Genomic DNA, 12410 nt, shown 5'->3' with positions numbered 1-12410 from the left:
AACATCTAAGTCATGGAAGACATCATTTTGACAGTCACTTTTTTCTTTCTTTGTCTCTGTATTACTCCGCTGCCAGTAACTAAGGTATCAAAGTAGGCAAATTCATTACTGTAGGTTACTAAATTAACATAGATGAAAACATAGTTAACTATTAAAACAACACAGACAATGATCCAGTGAAAACCTATTCAGACATTATTAACATTATTAACAAATGGATTCTATCCATTTATCTGTCGGGAAATCTAATATGTCTTCCTCATCAAGGAATCATCTGTTCATTTTATGCATTTTCTTTTCCTGTTTCTAGTAGGTAATGATATCCAGGACCAGAACCCGGGGTCCTCAGAAAACTGTGCCATCACGAAGGCTGAATTCTGACAAATTGCTTTGACCAGAAAGTAGTTCATAGTTCAACAACTTCATCTGTTGCTGCCTTTGCTGTGTTGAAAGTAACTGGACTGACTGAGATCTGTGGTAAAGCAACATTTAAAATACCATAGTCTTCATCTTTTTCATCACTGGTAGAGTCCAGAAGTGAAGCTCTTGACAAGTAGTCTGAGAGTATAGTTCTGAGACATTCCATTTTTTCAATTTAAAAAATAAAATAAAAAATAATAAATAAATAAATAATAATAATAATAATAATAACGAGAAAAAGTTTCAAAAAAGTGTTCTTTACATTCTATTCATTTTATGTATTTACTTCTGTCATCACTGGTTATTCTCCTACTATTCCTAGACTTAAAGTCCTAATCTGATATTACCTACATTACTTTACTTCATTCCAATGCATTCCATTACTTTTGTTTTAGATTTCTTTATTTTTCATCTTGTACTCCTCCTATGTTTGATCTGATAATCAAATCCAATGAGAAAACCAATTATCTGATCAGATCTAATGTGGTGATTGTTGGAGGGTGCCTGTGAGGGTCAAAAATATATCCAAGAGGTCTGTTGTCTGTAAAAAAAGTAAACTTTTGGCCACAGATATAGAGACAACATTTCCTACATGTCAAATATACAGCGCCTTCTGATATCGTTTGCTGCAGCCCAACTAACATGCACATTGTTATAAGGGTGCTATTCCCCTGCAGGCATACTGTATGGTATTAATGTTCAGTGAGCACATTTTGCATACGATTCTGAACCCTAGGGAAATGTTATATCATTTGTTCGCAAAATAGGATGCCTTGAAATCATGTAGCAATGTACCATGTTAATGTGTCGTGCCTTGTGACCGGGTGCAACGAAGAGGGGAATCAATGAATAAAACTATGTAATAGTGCAGTAATTACTGTCTTAAACACTGAACCGGATGGCGTATGTACTCTGCTCTTGTCGTACTACCAGCATGTTTCCAGCAGTGCAGTGTAGCGGATATGGATAGGCGTTCGCGTTACATCAGGTGAAACAGAAGAGGCAGTTCTAGAGGCAGCTCGTAATAATCCACACATCAGTACAAGGGCGACTGCATGACAGGTTAACACCAGCCAGCCATCCATCTGGCGAATACTGCTTGAACATGAATTTCACCCATAAAATCTTGAGCTACACCAAGAACTCCATGGGCAGAATTTCGAAGCTCGAATGGAGTTCTGTCGGTGGCTATTAGGCAGGCTGGACAATGATGCAGCATTCGTATCACATATCTTGTTCTCGGACGAATCGCACTTCCACAATAATGTGAACATCAATGCCATAACATGCATTATTGGGAGTCTGGACAATCCTCAATGGGTGCGACAGACGGTCCGTCAAGTACGATGGGGAGTGGTTTTGTTTTTTTTTTTTTTTGCTATGGGCTTTACGTCACACCGACACAGATAGGTCTTATGGCGACGATGGGATAGGAAAGGCCTAGGAGTTGGAAGGAAGCGGCCGTGGTCTTAATTAAGGTACAGCCCCAGCATTTGCCTGGTGTGAAAATGGGAAACCACGGAAAACCATTTTCAGGGCTGCCGATAGTGGGATTCGAACCTACTATCTCCCGGATGCAAGCTCACAGCCGCGCGCCTCTACGCGCACGGCCAACTCGCCCGGTGATGGGGAGTGAATGGTGGTGGGGAATCTTAGGGGATCGCCTGATTGGACCTTATTTCTTTGATGGCCATTGAATGGGCCCACGCTACCTCACTTTCTGTGTCAGGAACTCCCACTGCTGTTGGAGGATGTGCCCTTGCACGATCGTTTGATGATGTGGTTGCAACAGGATGGAGCTCCACCACATTCGACTTAGCCCGTTCGTAACCATCTGAACGAGGAACTGCCAGGGAAATGGATAGGACGAGGAGGCCCTGTTTCTTGGCCCACCAGATCACTGGATTTAACGCCATTAGACTTCTTCTTGTGGGAACATTTGAAGAAAATCGCTTACACTCAAGCGTCTGAAAACCCCGACCAGCTCCAGCAACTCGTCACGGATGCTTTCCGAGCAATTACACCTGGAATGCTTCAGCATGCAAGACGATCTATTGGACACCGGGCTCGAATTTGCATAAACCAAAACGGTCATCACATCAATCATTTGCTCCGATAAAACATTCTCAGGGCAGTTGTGTTCCTATTATTTCCAGTCTGTATGTGTCCAGCCTGCTAACTAATTGGCCCTTCTTAGGGCCACAAACACATTCATTCACACACAATTTGCATGAAAGCAGGTATTGAACTTACATTGCGTGCGGTACGTATCAAACAAATATTTCAAAAATTTGTAATCTTCACCCCGGACTCGAACCTCCCACCTGACATGCAAGACCACTCCGCCATGCCTTTACCAACTACACTATGATTCCGTACGGCACACTGGGCAGCTTATAGCAAGTATTAGGTTTGCTGCGGTCACAATATGAATTTAATGTTTGGCCGGCATGTCAGGTTCATATGATCTAGAAGGAACACCCATGTCTTCCAGTGTTTAACGAGTATAACATTATGGCATCCTATCATGGTGAGGTGGTAAATACCAAGATATCCAGTTGTGTTGTCTGAGCGTACCGGCAGGGCAAATGTTTTCAGGACAGAATGAATATTGCGAGTTGCATAAAACTACATTGGAAGGGGCAGCTGAATCAAGCTGTATGTCTGTTGCCTCCATTTTATTTTTCTCTGCACCAGTCAATGTCCATGTTTCATTTCTATACCAAGCTCTGCACAAAAGTCTTCAAAAGTAGCTTTTTAATACTGGTATGTATCGTATCAATGTTTGAAGACAGTAACTGTGTTTCTTTCTATAACTCCTTGAGTCCCAGTGTTGATATAATCAACACTTTGTTTAACTTAGCACAGTTCTTTCTCTATTTGCTATATGGCATTAATGATGTTTCTGCAACACCAGGAACCTTGAGATTCCTAATTTGGCCATTTAGAAGTGCCTGTAAGTAGTTCACTTTTAAATAATATATATTTTCTTTGGAAGAAGTGAGAGCTGACTAACATACAGCATGGTGTTATCTAGCTTTACTGTTGGATCCAATAACAACAAAAAAGTACAGTTTGACGTAAAGAACGAAAATAATTGTGGCAATATTTCTCATGTAATGAATACAAACCTTTGATTTTAATTTGGGGTCATAAAACTTCCAACAGGCAACTAAGTTTGTGTAGGGTTTGCTCCAATTAGAAAACCAATAAGCAGACTAGGCCTATTACAGTGTGTACACTGCCATGAAGGATTAGATTTAGACTGTATTTCAGGGCACAAATATAAATTCTGAAAGATTTTGCATGCTATAAATGATAACATTTGATTTGATGCTTAGTTTCATTCACCTCTCATAGACTGTAAGTTGTCCTTTATCACAGCGTTCTTTTTCCTTGGAATATAGTAGTTGACTATTTTTTTTTTTTTACAGATTCCAAAATAACAGTCTAGTGAAATACAGCAGCTCTGCCAATTATTAACCATGTTATGTCTTTCATTATTACAGTATAGTTCTGAGATATTATATTTTTTGGATTACAAAAAAATTCACAAGAAAAGTTCCAAATAAGTATTCCTTACTTGATACTAATTATATTTAGATTATTTAGATTTTTGGAATACTGGAGCAAATAATGGAATGCTGGGCTTTTGAAAAAAAAAAAAAATGAAAAAAAAGCATCAAGTGACTAACTTCAATAGCTAACCCTTCGTGAACATTTATCAAACGCTTCACATTATTACAGAAATGGGCTTGACACTTTTAGTGTAAAACTACGCAGTTTCAGCCAGCATTCTAAGGTTAAGAAAGAACTACTTCAATTAAGCTACTCTACATTTTATGTATTTACTTCTGCCTACATTGGTTATTCTACTACTATTCCTAGACTTAATTTCCTAATCCGATATTACCTACATTACTTTACTTCATTCCAATGCATTCCATTACGTTTGCTTTAGATTTCTTTATTTTTCATCTTGTACTCCTCCCCATATCATTCAGTGGTTTCTCGGGATCTTTTGTAGGCTGATAACACAACTGTATCATAGGCAAATTTTATAGTTTTGTTTTCCACTCCTTAAACTATAAATCCTTTCCCAAATTTCTCACCACCTGTTCTTGGTAAATATTAAAAAGAAGGGGGAACAAATTCTAATCCTTTCATATTCTGCAATTCTTATCACTGCAGTTTGTAGAAAACATTCTTTCTTGGTATCTGGTCCTATTTACTTTCAGAATTTTATTAAACAGATTGGTCAAATCAACAATATGAAAGACCTTTTCCAAATCTATAAATGTCATATACCAACGAGAGAGAGAGAGAGAGGGGGGGGGGGGGGGGAGAGGGAGAGAGAGATGTGTGTGCTGTCTTTGAAGGTAGCTGCTGGGTTTCCTATGAAACCACTTAATGTGTAGCATGCTCTCTGCCAGCCTTCAACAGAAACTAATTACATTTTTAAAACCTTTAATTAATATAATAGCATGCCCAGTTTGAATCTCTTGCAAATGAATCCAAAATGCATGTAGCAGAACTTATTAAAAAGAAGACTTCTATGATTGTGGAGAAGTTCAGTGTTAGCTACACATGTTCTTATGAGAACATCCATATTGATCCATGTCTGGAACATTATTTTCAGGTACAAAATGCCACTTTACCAATTTTTAAGCAACTCCCACCATTAAGAGATCTAAACTTACCTCAGCTCGAACTATCTTCTCCATGACGGTCTGCAGGGTCTCGTCTAGCTTACATTTATGGACACCCTCAAACCACTCATTGCGATGCTCATTTGCTTTCTTCAGCGATACGTCCAAATTATTGTATGTCTTCTCTGCTGCCAAGTTCTGTCAACACAAATCAATTTAATATCACCACTGTTAACTATCTCTGCACACTTGAAATGAATGACCCAAGAAGACAATACCCCATAAGTTATTTTATGACACTTTCCTGTATAATTATTACCTGGAAATTGTAAAATAAGTCACTTCAAAAATCTTTAACAGCCCAGAATACTTGTAACAACTATTTTTATATTGCAGAAAAATGAGACAAACTGCCTGAATTCTTGATGTTTCATAAATACAGCAAAACCTGCCTTTATGAACCGGAAAAATCTGTCTGTATCGGAAAATTTTCCTGGTCTGGTGTATTATGATTCGTGTTAATTTACCTGTATTTAGTCAAACCTGTCTGATGCGGGAAGAGAAGGATATTTCAAAACTGTAATTTGAACATAAAAATTAAGATTTAACTGTTAAGCAGATCGTAGCAAAGTTTAAGATAGGAAAAAAGCAATTTACAACATTCTTAAGAAAAAGGTGGAATTAATAATGAAGACTGGTTATGGGAAATAAGAACAGTGAAACAAAAGCTCAGAGTAACTGGGAATGAGGAAATAAACAAAATCATTTGGAAAGTGTTTGCTATTGCAAGAGCAATAAATTTGCCCCGTATCGGGGACAATGCTACAACACCATGCTAAGAAACGGTGCAGAAAAGCTCGGAAAGGAAGATTTTACCACTTCCAACTGGTAATTGGAAAGTTTTAAAAGATGACATCAGATTAGTGTTGAAGAAGGTCCACAGAGAGGCTGAAGATGTAGCTAAGGAAGCATTGGCAGACTGGACTTAAAAAATTGGCTCTCTGATTAAAGGCTATGAAGCCCAGAACATAGCTAATGGTGATAAAACTGGACTATTTTTAGGAGCACTGCCTAGCAAAATATTATCTCTGAAAGGAGAAAGATGTACAGGAGGGAAATTTGCCAAAGAGATATTGACAGTGTTTTAATGAGGTTTTCTTCCTGGGGAACTTGAAAAGCCATTAGTCACAAGAAAAGCAGCTAAACCTTGATGCTACAAAAACATTGATTTAAGGAGTCTACCTGTCAGGTGGAGATCCAAAGAGGGCATGGATGATGTCACACCTAATGGAAGAATGGTTGGTGTCATTCAACTCAAGAATGAAACAACAAAACAGGGACATCATTCTCACATGGCTCCCTCAGAATCCTTCTAGTGTAACTCACCCAATGGGCCAGGGCATCATTAATTATTTTAAGATTAATTAAAGAAAACTGATAATGGTACCATTGCTTGTGAACATGGAATCAGCGGCCTCTGCCACCAAAGTGACTAAGTCTGTCACTGTGCTCGATGATGTAATTTGGAATGCAGAAGCAGTGAAAGGGGTGTCGCCAAATAAAGTACATCTATGCTTTCACAAAGCCATGTTTGTCTCACGCCCTGACGAAGAAGCCATAATAAATAAAAATACTAATGCACTAACATATCAGTGCAGAAAATAACGTGGCCATTGACCTAGAAGTTGAGACATGAGACAGAGGCAGCATCAGAAAACTCTGAAGAGTTTATCACTCATCACCTCCAAGAAAAGTAAACAGAAATCGATGGCGATGATGAAAAGAACAAAAATGATGAAGAACATGGTTTAACTGTAACGTGAAGTTCTACCACCATGCCCTATCAGCCATGGAGGGCATTTAATCATTTTTTCTAGTGAAAAATGACACAGAGTTATTCAACATTATTTCCCGTGCCTGCATTTTAATTGAGAACCATGCTACCTGGGCTAGTTGTGTCCAGCGTACAATTCTGGATTACTGGAAGAAGTAAATGACAGTACTGTACAGTATTACTATTAGTGTTATTGCTAGAGAACATGTAATGTGTATTAAGTACTATATTACTGTGCACTGTGAAATGGTTCTAAGCAAGAACAGATTTGTGTCATGCTGATGAACTAGTGTATATAAGTGTCATTACTGTATCTACTACCACACAAAATCATATAAATCTACTGCAGAATTATCTAACAGAGGTATGTACTTATGATTTTTGTTTTATTTTTTACCACCTTTAAGAACCGGTATCCCGTATACAGCAGATGAAATTTCTGATCCCTTGGGTTTCCACAGAGGACTTTGCATCCTCAGAAGAAACTATAAGGTTTGAGTTATACATGTGGCATCACCCTTTTCTTTTCTCATGTGTGTATTGTATTTATACAGTGGTATGAACGAAGTACAATTCATTAGTATTCGGCTTGCACACAAAAAGTTTTATACACACAGTGTTGTATTCTTGGATATTATGCAGCATTGTTTCACATGAACTTCTACTCTACCTACTTCTTTTGTGGCCTTATCAAGGCTGAATATCAACTTCTCTGCAGTCAACCAGCACATAGTCCACATCAATCTAGTGAATGCTGGTAGGCTTAGCAGAAAAGATAGTCACACTGTTAGCAGCAATAAGCCATTGGTCAAGCAATTTCTAGAAAAGGGAATATGTTTCCAGGGATACACTTATAATCACTCTTTAATGAGTCATCAATGCAAGTTGATTATATGAGAATTTTGCCTGTTGTTGTTGTTGTTGTTTGAGTCCTCAGTCCATAAACTGGTCAATGCCACCCTATCCTGTGCTATGCATGCCTATCTTCCGGGAGTAAATAACACTGGACAAGATTGCACAATGGTCTTTTGTTTCTATGAAAAAATATGGGCGTGCTAAGTACCAACTGATGAGCCCAGCTTAGCACACGGGGGGGAAACGCCCGAAGAAGGAGTTGGCTGGAAAATTTATTAATGTCCAATAACGGACCACTATACTGGAATTACTCACAATAACGTCAAACTTGGCATAGATGTCGACCAGCCTGCCTTCTGGGTCCACGATAGGCAAGGCAGACACTCGCCTCTCCACAAACTTCTTGAGGGCCAAAATGATAGGGGTCTCCTCACTTGCAGTCTCGATGTCGTCAAATGTGCCAATACGCAGCTCTCTCAGAGTCTTGCTCATGTAACTGGGCTTGGGCAGGTCGTTGATCTACAACACAAAGTTAACATTCAGTTCAAAAGCTATTAAGTATCAAGAGTTCACCAAAGATGGCCACTAAGCAAAAGCGAGCCTGAGAGGATATTGCATGTTAGCACTTTCACTTTAGTGGTATATATGGAATTAGAATCATCAATTTAGCATAGACAATTTTGCATGGACATAAAATAGACACCATGGAAACCAGACAACCAGTGTTCATCATCTATCTATACCAAGTCTTCCTCACGTTATTACCATGTGCCAGAACTCTGCCTTCTACATAAGGTAGGTACAAATGGTGCTGTGTTGTAAACAAGTTTCCACTGTCTTTGACTGGCATTTCATCTAGGTCACAGTAAAGTCACCAAAGGCTGCAGAATTTTTCTTTTAATACAAATCTTGCAAATATTTATGGCTAGAAAATTGTGAGCTTAATCAGTGACCATTTTGTTGGATGTAAATCTTGATACATGGCATGGGAATGTTGTGTACTAGAAAAGCTGCCATGTTGTTGAACATAGATCACGAGGCTAAATATTTCTTTTCGATTCATCGGAACTCTCCATCTCCACTGTCGGTGGAGTGAAATAATGCATTATCTGTATTCCCTGCATGTCGTAAAGCAGGGCTGTCCAACGTTCGTTTCTACGTGAGCACATTCACATGATAACTAAGTGTATGCGGGCGCCAGGTACGATTCCACTAATTCGACTACTGTTATCGGTACTACAACTATCTAATAATAATAATAATAATAATAATAATAATAATAATAATAATAATAATAATAAATCTAGAATTAAAAATATGTATGAAAATATATTTACTAACATAATTAATGTGAAATCTGGCACTGCATGCTCGCTGCAAGTTGAGGAAAGTCTGGTGTGTAACTGGAACAGGCTGCTCTTAACGCGTAATCCAGGTGAGAGTTTTTCAGGCAGGATCAGTATTTGTTTTTTACTATGTTCATAGTCGAAAACGCGACTTCACAAAAATAGGTTGAACCAAAACAAGATTGCATCTTCAGAGTAACACTGCGGGTAATGGGATATTTTTTACTGTCCACTAGAGTCCAGAAAATGCCACATGTTGCTTAGGAGAATTTCAAAGAAAGGTCTGACTGAAGGCTTAAAAATTCCATTTCTAATTTTTCAGGATTATAATTTTCGAATATTTCACACACCCTCCCTCCAAGCTCACAAACGTCAACAGAAGCGAAGGGATTATTGACAAACATGATCACTGGTTCAAGCATTGAAAACTGGCTAAATCTGCTACCATATTCGGACCCAAGAGTTTCAAGATGTTTAGCAAGAGATGAAAAATTACGCTTGCCGCCATTTACTGTATCTGCCAGAGATTTCAAATTTGGAAAATGTGAAAGGGAATTTCTATTTAAATGGACAATCCATACCTTAAGTTTATTTTCAAATGCATTGACAATACTTACCATACCTGAAATATTATGATCTTTTCCATGCAATTCGAAAATTAACTCATTTAATTTTGAGGTGATGTCTGCCAAGAATGCTAATTCGATTAGCCAAGATATATCATCAAGTTCGTGATATTTCCCAGGAGATGATTTCATAAAGTCTCGTATCTCATCCAACAGGCAGCAAAACCGTTCGAGTCTGCATGAAGGATGACGTCACCATACTCCAAATCTGACATACTTAAAATATTTCTGAACAATCAATGACGAGTAGATGACGATCTTATATAATTTACGACATGAGTTACAATTTTCATGACATGATCGAACTTTAAAACCTTTGCGCATAAAGCTTCTTGGTGAATAATACAATGATAAGAAAGAAATTTTGGAAATGATTCATCCTTAGCGCAAAGAGAAAGAAATCCATTATTTCTACCAGTCATAGACGGTGCCCCATCTGTTGTTATAGAGACAAGCTTTGGCAGTGGTAAGTTACTCTCTCTGGTGAATTTAACGAAAGCATTAAATATGTCTTCTCCCCTAGTATGTCCATGAAGTGGCAAATGCTTGACAAATTCTTCCTTTACTGTAAAACCATTAAAAACCATTCTAGCAAATACACACAACTCAGCAGTGTCAGATATATCAGCACTTTCATCAAACTGGAGAGAAAAATGTTCACACAATTTCAAATCCTGATGTAATTGAGATTCCATATTATTAGAAAACTGTTCAATCCGCCTAGCAACAGTTTGGTGAGACAACTGAAGTCCTTTGATTGAAGATCAATTCATATTTATCTTTCTGAGATTCGAACAGAGATTCAGCATAGCTTCTTTCACTACTTCCCCATCACTGAAAGCTTTTTTCCTTTTAGCTAGGACGTAATAAACTTTGTAAGAAGCTATTGTCACGTTACGCGTTTGCTGAACTGGCTTCTTAAACGCACATTGTTGCCATGATAATTTAGATTTTAGGTCTTTCACTTTGTGTTTTCTTAGTTCAGAATTAACAGGAAATTCACTGTCAAATTTTTTGTGATTAGTTAAAAAATGTCGCTGCACATTACTTCTTTTAGGAACAGACACACTAGCATTACACAATAAACACACAGACTTTTCCTTGTTTTAAATAAAACAATACTGGTCCTCCCATTCACTGTTAAAGTTATAATTTCTTTGCCTTTTAGCCATGTTAAGAAGAGTTATGTTTACTGAAATATAACTGATTATAAACTGAATAATTTAAAAGTTTAAATAGTAATGAAAAAAGCACACGAAACATGTTGAATGAACTTATCACAACACAAGGCACTCAAAACGTATTCCATAAGCCCTGCATAAGCTCACAAGTAATATATACCGAATGTTCGCCTGAAAGCTAGGAACTGGGATTATTTCAATTGCAAGACCATCATAAATCGTTTGTTCATTGTTTACGGCACAGCTTTGTTGGGATTAAAGTTACTTTGTGGGCAAATTAATAATAATAATGCTATTTGTTTTACGTCCCACTATGTGGGCAAATTGGGTGTCCCATTGTCGTCTTGGTGAAACTCTGTCATGGTAGGTAGTTTATGTCATTGCAATCAAGTGAATAATAAGGAAGCGGTTCTGTTTGGCAGAATAAATATGCGGCTATATTTGGCTCCGTGAGTAGAGAGGGCCTTATACCTGGCGCTAGCCCCCCATCCACAGTGAGAGGTTTGCGGAGGATTTCCCTTTGTCGCAACTACTTACATGTCGAATAGCTGTCTTTCTGAACCTTTCTTCTATCTCTTCACTAATTGCGGACATGAGTCAGTTAGGCCTAGATCACATTTATGGCTTACTCAAAGATCTTTGTGTATCTGGAGGTACGGATATAACAAATTTCCTGACTTTGAGGACGGTATTTTTAAGGGAAATGCAAAAGTATTGTTTTCAAATATTAAGTAAAATTTAATTTAATTTAGAAATTAATTGCGAAGGGCGCCATAAAAAGGCACCTCGGGCCGCGTTGGACAGGGCTGTCGTAAAGGGTTACTACGAGGGGAACAACCAAAGAATCTGTACTCATCCTCTCTGTGTAGCAGAGAAATTCATATATATTTGTTTTATTTGTACTTTTTGGAAACTAGTAGTTAAAATATCAATTTTTCATATCCTCAGAGAATTGTTCTGATTGTTATGCCATTTGAACACATTATTTTAATGGTAAATTTGCAGGATTTTACTGCCTATCTTGAGACATGTATAAAAATGTATGTTGGGAGAAACAATGCAAGGCTGAAGATTACAATGAAAATATAGTGAACTTTTCTCAGTTAATTGGAAAGCTGCCTATTCCAAATATTAAAGTTTAAATCTCCGAATAAACTTTCAACATATCAGGTCATGTTCTGTACATACAGTACATATCAAAGAGATGTTATGCACAGAACAAAAACGGCCAACCGGACACCAGTGAAATCTGAAACTCACAACCTTCCCATTTTGCGCTGGATGCACTTACCCATTGTGCTACAGTTGCCTAGGTCATATTTATTCTGTTGGAAAGGATCTAAGCTACAGATCTGGTACAACTGCCAACACACTGTAGAGTGTGCTCAAGTCACCTGTTATATCAAAAGTTTATTTAAAATAAAATGCGGTCGTGAAAATTAAATATTCATTGAATTGGCTCACAGTGGGCCTCTGTGTGTCTCAAATAATAAAATCAA

The 12410-nt window shown here is 37.8% G+C and overlaps 1 protein-coding gene across 4 annotated transcripts in view; it reads right to left on the bottom strand.

Moving 5' to 3' along the window:
* Positions 1-12410, bottom strand: part of LOC136876412 (5'-AMP-activated protein kinase subunit gamma-1) — a 1375241-nt gene that overhangs the window by 14908 nt on the left and 1347923 nt on the right. For all 4 annotated transcript variants that reach the window (XM_067150367.2, XM_067150365.2, XM_067150366.2 and 1 more), the window contains 2 exons: positions 8074-8277; positions 5121-5267 (listed from right to left, as the gene is read on the bottom strand). In XM_067150367.2, coding sequence (XP_067006468.1) covers positions 5121-5267; positions 8074-8277 — 351 coding nt within the window. The remainder of the gene's footprint in view (positions 1-5120; positions 5268-8073; positions 8278-12410) is intronic.

This window comes from Anabrus simplex, chromosome 6 (assembly GCF_040414725.1).
Source record: "Anabrus simplex isolate iqAnaSimp1 chromosome 6, ASM4041472v1, whole genome shotgun sequence".
Taxonomy (NCBI): domain Eukaryota; kingdom Metazoa; phylum Arthropoda; class Insecta; order Orthoptera; family Tettigoniidae; genus Anabrus; species Anabrus simplex.
The sequence above is the reverse complement of the archived record's forward strand: the minus strand, read 5'-3'. Positions and strand labels throughout refer to the sequence as shown.